This window comes from Aptenodytes patagonicus, chromosome 5 (assembly GCF_965638725.1).
Source record: "Aptenodytes patagonicus chromosome 5, bAptPat1.pri.cur, whole genome shotgun sequence".
NCBI classification, from domain to species: domain Eukaryota; kingdom Metazoa; phylum Chordata; class Aves; order Sphenisciformes; family Spheniscidae; genus Aptenodytes; species Aptenodytes patagonicus.
In genome coordinates, this window is record NC_134953.1 from 37,518,258 (window position 1) to 37,530,567 (window position 12,310).

At 36.8% G+C, this 12,310-nt stretch overlaps 1 protein-coding gene across 3 annotated transcripts in view; it reads left to right on the forward strand.

Annotated features, from left to right (window-relative positions):
• Positions 1-9,736, forward strand: part of MYPN (myopalladin) — a 77,814-nt gene extending 68,078 nt beyond the window's left edge. For all 3 annotated transcript variants that reach the window (XM_076339379.1, XM_076339377.1, XM_076339378.1), the window contains exons 18-20: positions 469-634; positions 2,887-3,020; positions 5,017-9,736. In XM_076339379.1, coding sequence (XP_076195494.1) covers positions 469-634; positions 2,887-3,020; positions 5,017-5,186 — 470 coding nt within the window. In that variant the 3' untranslated portion in view covers positions 5,187-9,736. The remainder of the gene's footprint in view (positions 1-468; positions 635-2,886; positions 3,021-5,016) is intronic.
• Positions 9,737-12,310: the final 2,574 nt, after the last annotated feature.

The window sequence follows — 12,310 nt, forward strand, 5'->3', positions numbered from 1 at the left end:
CCTCTCTTGTCTTGGCAAAATGACATTCTTAATTTTCTCCCCAGAAAATGCTTCAGGTTTGACTTCATAGTATATGTTAAGGTCTCCCAGATTTCAGTCCCAATTTTATTAGTTTAAAAATGTTTTTAAATAGAAAAATACAAATCTGAATACTGTTCTTTATAATGCCTTAAAAGATGTGAGATATTGAAATTCATAGATCTGGCATTAATTTCCTGCAATGATAGTATGTTTAGACCATTAGATATGCATACATTCTTTTATGAACATCAGTTCTGCCTATTATTTTCTTTATGTTCCCTTACAGAGGCTATGTCATGGCATTTCACTTTCCTTCCAATATCCCATTAAAAATTCACAACCTATTTTAATATGACAAGAATAATTTTGGTTGTGTTCTTCCATACTGTTCAAAGTGAAACAAAGAATAAAATATCTGTTGTCCAATAAATCTTTTTCTTTTTCCAGCAAAGGAAGTAAAAAAAGCCCCCATGTTTTTGGAGAAGCTTCAGAACTGTGGTGTTCCTGAAGGGTACCCCGTCAGATTAGAGTGCAGAGTTGTGGGAATGCCACCCCCCATATTTTACTGGAAGAAGGATAATGAGACCATCCCATCAAACAGAGAGAGGATGAGGTACTGTACCATCGTACCCATGCTTGGAGTTTCTTGTGGCTGGACCAACTGTTTCCATGACAACCTGTGTGATAAGTACAGGTGGCGTTCTTCTTACAACAACTTCTTTCACCCACATAAAGTTTTAAAAAGCTGGCTTCACTGTGAGGTGAACAATAGCTGTTTCCTTGGTTCAGAATAAAGGCATGGAGCATAATATGCCACTGCTTCAGAGAATAGTGATAGATAGACCTTTCGGGTCATAGGCCTGATACAGCATATGCATCTTCTTATCAAAGATACTATGATATGGTATTTTAATGCATTTTAGCACCTTATTCTCTCTCTAAACCGTTTTTTCCTCAGTTTAGTTCTAACTATGGATGAATTCAAACTCAGAACAGTTAGAACATGGTTTTGAATGCCCCAGAGTATGGGATAATAGAGAGTTTAGCATATCAGATACAGAGGCTGATAACAAAGTTTGGTCACAAACATAGGCAAAGACTTTGATCCATGCTTACAAAATACAACAATGTTCGGGTTCAGCTCTTGCATTCAAATGCATCACTATTTTTTAGGTTTTGCAAAAGAAAAGCTGATGAAATAATGTGCCTGGCTGTAATTAATGAGAAATTAATTGCTTTCATTTATTTTGTAAAGATTTCTACTTCAGCATAAACCTGATTTTTAATATTTTATTTCACTTGGCTCCAACTAATGATCTGATGCAGTCGTTGGATCTCTGAGATCAACTTCAAGAAGTACTACATTTTCACATGCATACCCCGCGCTCTGCAGCAGCACTTGTTATGAATGCACACCTATCATGAGGGAAAGCTTACTTGGAAAAAATCCTTCAGTGGTCTCCCTGTCCCCACTGAGAGACTGCTGTCCCTCTCCAAAAAGCCCACCTGACTCTGATCTTCTATAGCCTGTAGTCTTTATTCCTCTGCCTCTAGGCAGATTATTCAAGGATTTATTTCAAGTACTGGTACTTTCACAGGAATTATGGTTATATACATGCAAACACTGTAATTAATGTAAAATGAACAACTGTCCTAAAATGCCTCATTTCCAGTCGTTTCACAGAAGCTTAGAAAACAAGTTTTTGCTTCAGCTCAGCAGAGGAATGACTAAGGGAAACCTCCCACGCTTCACAATGCCAGGAGCTAACGTCAGGCTTGTAACACCTCTGCTATTTCAGCCAGTCATGACCAGACTGTCTGCCCCCAAGGCTTCAAGTGGTTCTGCACAGATCCACGTGAGCGATGGGCAGCATTGTCCTTGTTTGTCCCTATCTTGCCTCACTATTATCTTCCTGCCTGAAGCCAAGACCTTTTTCATATCATGATATGGACATGCATGAGCTTCTATACTACTGCACCCCCAGCATAAGGCAAATTATGTAGTGCAGGGAGCAAAGGGTGAATGTTCCCTTTTTTATTAGAGCTGTCAGAAGCACAAAATGTCCTCTTGACCTGAAATTCTGTGGTTTGATGTTTCCTTCCAGTTCATAAGGAAACAAAATCTCAAATTTCAGAACTTCCTGCAACTTCAAGTATTCTGATGTGCTCGTCTCCCACCTCTTCCTTTATAATGCAGGAAACAGTTGGGTTGATAGAAAGGACCAACCACAGCCTAGAGAGCAGAGGAGCCTCAGTTCTCTTATACACTATTGAACAGTTTTTCCCAGAAGTTGCAGCCAGAAAGTCTTGGATCACTGAAGAGCAAAGGAAGAGGAGGGAATAATGAAGCAGGTTTCTTTTAGAGCATTGACCAAACGAATTGTTAAGATTTTGCTACTCAGGCATTTTCTCATGGAAAAGGGTGCCATAAGAAAGTTTCTGACTCGGTCTGGTTACTGTTGTGAAAAATATCACAACTTTGTACAAAAGTTCTTGGTATTTTGTTATGTTATTCTTCCAGCTTCTGAACTAGGAAAAAAACACAATATGACCGTGCAGCAGCTTTGCATGGGTTTAGTTCATTGGAATTCAATAAACAATTCCAATACTAACACAATACTATTCAGCTCACAGTCACACCATGGCTTTGCACAGCTGAGAGGAGCAAGAACAGATTTCAGCTATTCTGATTATTGGTTGAGGCCATACTGAAAGCAAATCTATTGACTATAAATGTCTTGGACTGCTACCTCTTTGAGAATAGAAGTTACAACGTATCTATTTAATATTTAATGTACATACTGTAAAATCTCAAAGTTGATATGCTTTTGAGAAATACTAATTCCAAAACACTTGTTTTCCCAGCATGCATCAAGATACAACAGGGTACGTCTGCCTCCTGATTCAACCTGCCAAGAAAGCAGATGCTGGCTGGTATACCTTGTCTGCAAAAAACGAAGTTGGTATTGTCTCTTGTACTGCTAGACTTGACATATACGGTAGGTATTGGCTAGTAAATAAAACAAATCAGAATTTATTTTCTTTGACTGGTCCCAGCCCTCACCTAGTTCTTAGTCCATAAATTGCTGGTTTTGACGTGGACTAGAAATCAGTGTCACAGCATGGCCACAGCTTAATATGGCCACCAGGAGGAGGTATAATGATACAGCTAAATGGCCAAATTAGCTCTCCTGCATCAGTTTAAAGGCAGGTAAAGAGAAAAAACAGAGGAGTAGTTTTGCACAGTATTCTCTACTCCCATTTTCCACCTTCCAAATTCCCTAAACACATAAGCATATAATAAACATGTATTCAAGTTGAACCTTAACTCTGTTCCCTCTGACACATGCCTGTGCTACAGCCCTGACCTGAGATGGAACAATAAATTGCACACGAGAAAGCAGACCCCTTCTTCTGTGGAGCACGTATGATGCAAACTATGCCTAATTAATGGAGGCTAGTTTGCATCTGTTTGCCTAGGACTTGGAAGGTCTCAGTCCAGTTCAAGAACTACAGCACATCATTTAATTACTCTGTATCTATGCAAGATGTAATAGTTAAGACAATTTATCTAGAGCAAGAGAGTACTTCGATCACTTAAGCAGCATAATAAAACAGAAAACACATTCCACAAACTACTGGATTATAGCCGTACCCTCGAAGGGAAAATAAACACGTTTTCAACCTTGTATTTCTCATTTTTTAAAAAAACTCACTTAATTATCAGGGATAACCACAAGTCACCAGTGCGTCTCTGTCAGTTTTCCGCCACCTTGTGGTGACATGGGCAATAGTAATGTAATGTTCAAGAGAGGGCTGGTGAGAGTCTGATTCAAAAAAGGTCACATAAAATAAAAAATAATTCCTTAGGTATCTAAATGTTGCAAGACATAAATTAAATTTTCATATAAAGGATTCAAGGTATAAACAGGAAAAAGATGGAAAGTAAGAAATGCCTCCTGATTCCAACCATGTTTTCTAAAGACTCTACAAGTCTTACCAAAGGGAGTGTCAGAAATCATTTTTCTTTGTGCTATTTTGAATGGATGGGATTGGAGGATTGGAAGTGTGGTCTGATATTTGCAATTCCATGTGCAAAGAAAGAAGTACAGTAAATAATTAGTGTATTGTTCAAATTGAAACAAATTGGGGGCTGCACAAAAAAAGGAGGCTCTTTTTCAAATACTTCCAGATAGACAGGGTCAAAATTCAGCATGGAAAGATAATGAACATTTCCTATCAATGCTTAACATGTAGATTGTAGGTCTCCCACACTAAGCTATTCTCAGAGTATTGTAGGCTGAACTTCTACCCTTTCATTTTAATTGCTGACAGATATGTTTGTCCAGTTTGGGTGCAGACCTGGAAGTTTTGTATAGATAAATACCAGCAAAGATAATATCAATTTCCCCTTTCTGAAGTGTTTTAAGAATGACAGCTGTTAAGTATTATATAATAGCTAAATATTCTTACAAAACTGTAACAGTATTTGTTCATATGGGAACACATTGAATGTTACTTTTAAATTCCTGAATATGTGTCTTTGGATTACACTTCTTTCAGTGTCTTTAAAAAAATCAAGGAAACATGTGTTACTAGTTGTAAGTAGTAGAAGGAAATAAAAATTGTGATCACTTCTTTAAAAAAATTCCCTGTATTACTACTTTGAAATTAAATACCACCAAAAAAAAATATCAGGAAGAAAAGTCCCTCAGAGGATGGAGTAGTACAAAAGCAGAGCCATGTCCAGTTTGCTTATCTCTGTTCATGCTATGGTATGTTTTTAGTTTTGATTGCAAGAGCTTTGGAGAAGGCTCCAAAGATTAAATTATTAAATTTTGGACTTGTGAAATCCATGTAAGCGTTGCCATTGAATTGAACAGGGATGGAATTCCATCTGTAAGCTTCAGTAAAGATACTCAACATATAAACTACATAAATGATAATATTTGAAATTAGAGGTTTATACAGCCTATTCTGTTTCTGTTGCTTCAGCTCAGTGGCACCGTCAAATTCCACAACCAATCAAGCTTCGACCTGGTGGCAGCCGGTATGCAAACCTTACCGGTCAAGGACTCGACATTTTTTCTGCCTTCCCAACTACTGAAAGCCCTATGCTGTTTTCATCCCCAACCCAAAAGGTGGTGGAGAGTGAAGAACTTTGAAAAACAAACAAACAATTGTTCCAGTTACACCTGCAGAGATACTAGAACTGTGGGGGGGGGGGGGGGGAAAAAGAGGTACAAGTCAAGATGCTCAAGGTTTACAAGCAACTTGTTTGTAATTAAGTGTACTGCTGCTGCAAATGTTGCAAGTAACATATCATACAAGACTTTTGCATATTATTTTACTGCAGAATAATTGTGGTATGGAGTGTTGTGCAATAAATTCAGTACTGTGTAGTTTGCTAATAATTACATAGTAAACATAGTTTTCAGCACTTAAAAGCCAATACCACTTTTACTGCTTGAATTAAAGCTACTGTACTGTAGCAAGCCATGTTAAGGATTGATGATGTTTAGCTGGAATACTGCCAGAGAAAACATTGACATTACAATAACAACAATCCTGAATGAGGGTAAACAACATGACTTTGAATGTAATTCTAAAAAAACATGCCAGATAATCACAAAGCACAAGTTAAAGGGAAGAGATGTAACTCATTTTTATATATTATTATGCCAGATAATCTTAGAATTTTTGAACTCAAAACTAGATAAATATAGCGTTTCATGTAGGCACAGCTGTACACCCTATATATTTATATTTGTGTGTGTGTGTACTCCATGAGCTGTGCACTCATGGTGTAAGGATTCATAAAGTAAGGTACAGGGCACGTGCATAGGACGCTAACATAGGAAACCAAAATTCCCGTTGTCTGAAGCATGTTCTCTAGAGCCCATAGCTGAAACTATTTTCCGGATGTGCTTCCTATTTTTTTCTTTACAATGATAGTGATTCTCTGCCTTTAAGCACGGATGATATCAAGCTTGTAACTTCACCATTTTTAAGTATCAGTCTCTTTTTCCTAATTTTTAACGTGACTAAAAGAAAAGTGCATCTACCATCTAGCTCATTTTTTAACTAACTGAAAAGGAATTATGATTTGGTGGAATTTAAATTTTCACCATCATTTAGGAAATAATCACAAGTGTGGTGTCTACTATAAAGACAGAGAAAATTCTGTTAATATACAAAAGTTATGAAGTTAAGCAACAGTTAGGTGCAAAGAGCTAAAAAACCTACTATAACTAATAGTAGAAATAAATAAGGCAATTTAATGAAAGTGCAACAGAAGGTGTTAAGTGACATTTAAGGATTGATTTAAATATATTTAGCATCTATACAGTTGTATTAATACCTCCCAGCACTTAGAATCTGTGGCTATCTAAGATGTTTTCCTGCATCTTTAAATTATTGCTATCCCTCTTCTTTGGACATTGTTTTCAAGCAGTTCTTTCTTACTGCTTTCAACATGGCTGGAGAATGCAACAAAGTGCTGATCAAAGTCACAGAGATGAAAAGAAAAATTAACAGATACTTTCATTTTAGACCTTATTTGGATTTTTTCAAAGTTAAAAATGTAACTTAAAAAAATTACATATGCAAAGAAAACAATGAGGAGTTATCTTAAGAGCAAAAGGATACTGGATATAGCCAGACACTGAGAAAGAGATAGCCTTTCATTGAGTTTCCTACAAATACAGCTTATGTTGTCTCTAACTGTTGGTTCCCTAAGGGTTTAGAGGAAGTGAATTGTATTATTCCACTTCCCACCTGAGTGAAGACCACAAAACAAAACCATCATTATAACTTTCATGCTTTTGTTAGAAATCTCAGGCGATTCACCCCAGACCAGGAAGCTAAAACACATTTTTATCCTGAGAGACAAAAGAAGGTGCAGGTATTTCAGTGGGAAAGCAGAAGTAGCCGTTGTTGCCCTCCTCCCTGGCAAACAAAATAAAACTAATAGCTATTAAAAGTGATGCATTGATTCAAGTGACTTCAGTTATGGGGTGCCCAACTTAAGACACATTGTGGGTCTGATTTTCCAGGATAGAGAACCTACTGCTCCTCTTATCTTCACTTGTTTTTAGGATGGCTTAGGGATTCCAAAACTAAACCTAGACTGACTCAGAGTTGGGCAACCCAAAATTTAAAGTTTCCCATATTAGTTACTACTCTTGGGAAAATAATCCAAGGAAAGTTACTGGATTTTGCTTATTTAATCCAGTGCTGTTGGGAAGTGGGAAGAAAGGAAATTAAGACACAAAAGATGAAATTCTACACCCTTCTACAGCCCTGGTCTTCCCATTATTTCATGCCAGAAATGAAGAGTGGATTTTGATCCAAAGTATTCCAAGTTGTATATCGGCCATCAGGCTTTATACCTAGCATAGGCTTAGTCAAGCAATTGTCTGCTTAGAACTCCCCTGTGGCCCCCTTCCCTGCCTTTGAGTGAGGGGTTGGATCAGATGACCTCCTGAGGTTCCTTCAGACCTAAATCACTCTATACTTCCTAAATTATTTTACTTTCCACTGCCTGTCTGAATACCCTATGTGGATTAAGTTACTTATTGACTGAGTAGAAACTAAGAATTCAAGCAAGCACAAACTTTTCCTTTTTGACTGGGATATATCCTATTAGGCAATTCTAACTACAAGACTGATCACTTTGATCACAGTTCTTTACATAGTTTAGAAGAAAAGAATACTAGTACTTACTATTAGCAAATATCTGGTTACCAGTGCTGGAATCATACTTAGTTAATATTACTGACAGTAGTAGTGGTTTTCACATTTTACAACATCAGACAACACACCCAAAAACTCAGTACAAATTAAAAGACAAAGTGCACAGAGAAAATATGTTAACCATATCTCTTCAACCTTTTCTCAGGGATTTCAGTGGAATGTCTCCAAACTAACACCATTATAACCTGAACTGACAAGCTGAGGGTTAAGTGATACAATGTTTTTTAAAACGTATATTCAATTCTTTGGAAGTGGGAAGACAAGAAGCTACTGCTGAAAGATTTATCCCAAAAATCTGTGTAAGAAGGATTAATCCTTAGTCATTCAAGAAGAGGTCCCAGAAGTCTCACTGAGAGGTAGGCTACAGAGAGTGGATCACCAAAATCTGTCAGCTGAACTATAACATTCTCTCCTTGACAGTATTCACTAGCAAAAGGATCAAAACTTTACCCATCACATCTCCCTACATACCGCGGAAGACAGGAATTTCAATTACTTTCAGTGCATCTGATAGAAACAAAATCAGAATCTGATCCCAAATGGTCTGTAGTCATTAAATTTTGCTTGTTAACTGCTACAGAACATTTCTCCTCTGCATATACTGAGCCTGTAAAATGAGTATGTAAAGGAAGCTTATGTGAATGGATGTAAATGCTGTTAATTAGTAGTATTGACCTGCTCATCACAAAGAAGACTTGCTAGAAGAAGACACAAAAATTATGTTTGTGTTGTTAACTGATGGAAAAGCCAAGGGAAAAAGGCTTGTGTAAGCAGCAGAGACAACACTGAGTTGTCACAAAACATGCGATGTTATTTGAGTTCATGTCCTGTGAAGAATGGCACTATCTAATCATACTGTGTCAAGATGCACTAGAGACTATGCAACTGTGCTCCCTTCCTGAACAGCTTGGCTGTTCATTGTTTTTGTTTAATTGAATAACCAATTTGACTTCACACTAACATGGTATTTCATTCTCTTATTCAGGGCAGGCTACTGCAACAATAAAAATCAATGTTAGAACTTCCACTGAAGTCAGTGTTAGCTATTATCTTCCAAAAGTCCATTAAAACACCACAATGTGGAGCATAACATTGTATCAGTGAGATACAGAAATGCTCAGTTTCGTAACCTCTCAATGTTTTCTGATTCAGATCTTGTAGGTTTATTTAGTTTCCTGTTTCCTTCTAGTCCTGGTTTTGTATACAATCAGAGGCACAGTATATTTCAAAGAAGAGCAGAAATAACAACTTTTGTATTGCAATTCTAGGAAGCAAAAGTATTATCTTTGCTTTAAAATTTTGGTCCAGCTTGGTGCAAACCCAGTCCTCAGCAGCATCACATAGCAGTTTGCATTGATACTGTTGGACTTCTTGCCTTAAAACAGCTGGATTGAGTTCCTTTGCTTCCATATCAAAGGTGGAGCATACCTTCTGAATGCCTCGTGTCTGCTAACATGAGAAGATGAGAGCACACACTTCAAAATATGAAAAGCCAAGTCTGCAGTCTTTATCTTAATATGTAAACAATCGCCAATTCCAACTGTTTACAGTAATCATAGGTACTTCAAAGCAACAAATGTGGAATAAGAATTCCTTTAAGAACTGTTAATGTTACCAGGTTCAAAAGCATTAGTTTCTGGAAAATGTCTTCATACAAAATGATTAGCAAGACCTCATGAAATATTTTAACTGTGATTCATTGTTAATTGCCTTACTATCTCCAATACAAAGATGTTCACTTTGAGCCTTAAAATTCTATTTTATAATTTTTTCTTGATTAAAGTTGATATTTTTTATTTTTTGATCCAAAGTCATTCTCACTGGGAAGAAAAATGTTAATGTCAGTTTTAAAGTATATTTTAAGTGCATATGAAAAGAAAAACCAAACACCTGCCTGTTCAATAATGTATTTCCCTTCGCCTCACCTAAACTTAAATAAATGCTTCAGAGTTGCATACAAGAGTGTGTCCTTCACGTGTTCAAATAATTGTGAAAGTGTGCAGCAAGACCAGAGGTTTCCTCAGAACTTTGCTGTGACAGCTGATTAATGGAATCAGACCTTACATTATTTAGAAGAAAATCATAAAATACTGTCAAGTTATGTACTAGCCATGCTTCTAGCAGTTAGTTGTGAAATATAGTTGTTGCTTTTTTACACAATTCTTAATATCAATTTGCTTTGGTTTTAAATTATGCTTTCTTCTTCTTCTGATAACCTCAGCCCCTTCATCATGAAAGAACAAGTTTTCTCAGGGGTACCAGAGCAGAAGCCAAGGAGTCTTTAGGGCAATTTGCATGTTTTAAAGTTCCATAGACTGCCAAATCCTCAGCATCTTGGAGACTTAGTCTCCAAAGCCTATGCTTGAGCATATACTTCTACCTACAGACTGTCATAGCAGAACTCCATCATGTCTCAAAAATTCAGGCAGAATCTGTCTACTACATTGGTTGCCTAGCCCACACACTCCCCCTGAAATACCTGTTTACTGGGTCTAGACCAATGCTCCTAGAAGTCTCTCTGTGCAGTAGGGCACTGGAGACCGGTTACAGAGGACTTATTTTTTCAACCCGTAGCTGCGTATCCAGCACTTGAACAAGTGAAAATTGAATGAGGGCCAATCAAACACACAAACCACACTGAATTTCACTCTTCCCTATACAGGTCTTCAACTCGAATGATTTAGCATATTCTTTGTATAAGGGTCCATTAGTAGACTTTGGAAGGGATTTTAAATGAGCAGCAGATGCAAAACCAACACTTGAAGGAAGGTGGATCTTAGAGCTCAGATACAGAAGAGAACAGGGCAAAAAAAGGATGCGCCCCATTACATTTGCTGGTACCGATTTTGCTTTCCTGTGTAACCATAACCATGTTTCTCCATTTCTACCTGTCTTGATTTTTATATACTTCTGTGCCTGCTAGGTCAGAGACAATGTTCTTAAGACCATTTTAGCTCAGCTACAGTTCCATGAGCCAAAGCAGCTCCTACACATTTTATGATTTCCTCTGAGCAACACAAGCTGCTTTTATTAATGCCTTCGTATTTCAAGTCCATTATAGATATAAAGAACCATTTATTGCACAATACAAAGAAATCTTGGGCCATACGTGCTGTGAATGTAAGTGGAGTTCTCCATTTATATCGGTGGGAAATTCTGTTGAGAAACTGACCATCATTTAGGATCATACAATCCGTTAGGAGCAGGCAACACAGTTTTGTAAAGAAATGGAAAAATACTGAAGACATTCTGAAATGTTGGAAAAAAAATGACTATGCACCCCAGGCTGCAGGAAGCCATTCAAAAATGAACTTCTTTTTCCTTGGAGGTACATATGCAGACATTTTAAGGAAATTCTGTGTAAGATGTATTTTGCATGCTAATTTCTGTACAAATGAAAACTGAATTACAAATTAGAAAAAAAAATCAGTGGACAATATTAAAATGTACTCTTTGGTAGAAAATATATTTAAATATTATACATGGGGTTGCTTTGGGTTTTTTAAAGCCACATTTTCTTGAAATGTAATTAAAGTTAAAAACATAAAGCATTTTTTAAAAAGCGCCCAAGTACCAGGTGAAATCAATGTTTGTTACAAGGTATCTGTGTAGAGGAAACACTGGACTGCTTCTTCAATGAATAAACATGTCTTTATTCCCAGTGCATTTGTTTTTTTTCCTGGATATTTTGTAGAGATAGAACAGCTGAACATATTTAGAGCAAAAAGAAGCCGTTTTGTAAATTCTTATTCAATTTTAAAAATCTAGGTAAATTTCACTCCTAAATTACAGAAAACTGCATCCATATTGCTTAGCTCAAATATCTGGAAACCTAAGTGTAAGGGTACCCATCTTAAGGCAAAAGCTTATTTTGGAAAATCAAAAATTTTACTGGAAATCGTATTTTTTTAAATTTGTGCCTAGTGAATCACATCACAATAGGGGCTTCCACAAAGATTTCACCAGGGAAGTTCTACTTAACAAGGTATAGGAAACTTAGCTAAATACTAAAAAAATCTAATGATACTCATGCTTCCTCACGTGAAGAAGTTGTAATGTTATTGACTTTACAAGACTATAACTAAGGTTAGCAACACTTCTACTTTTCAGAATTTGTCCTACAGCACCATTTAGGAATTCCAGTCAAGAACTGAGCTTTGCCCTGTATGTGTGTATAGTACAAGATGGACTGTGCCCTAAATATCTTATAAATGGTGAGATGGAAAATAGAAGCCTAAAAAATTGGAATGAATTAAAGTTGTAAGACATGCTAATACATATCCACTGATGACCTCAATACTTAGACAGGAAGAAAGCACTGACTTTTCATTACTAACATACATTTTGGGAACTTGCTACTCTAGTTCAGCTTTCAGCCACTGAAAAGTCACCGCAGTTAAAAATGGCACTACAGTTCCAAGTTCAAAAATAATTCTGTTCACCTTGTCAAAACAGGGTGATATGATGCAAAGAATCATAGAAGCAGAGTATCTATAGCTACTTCAAATAGAAAACCCTGCAGTCTGAACCTTTT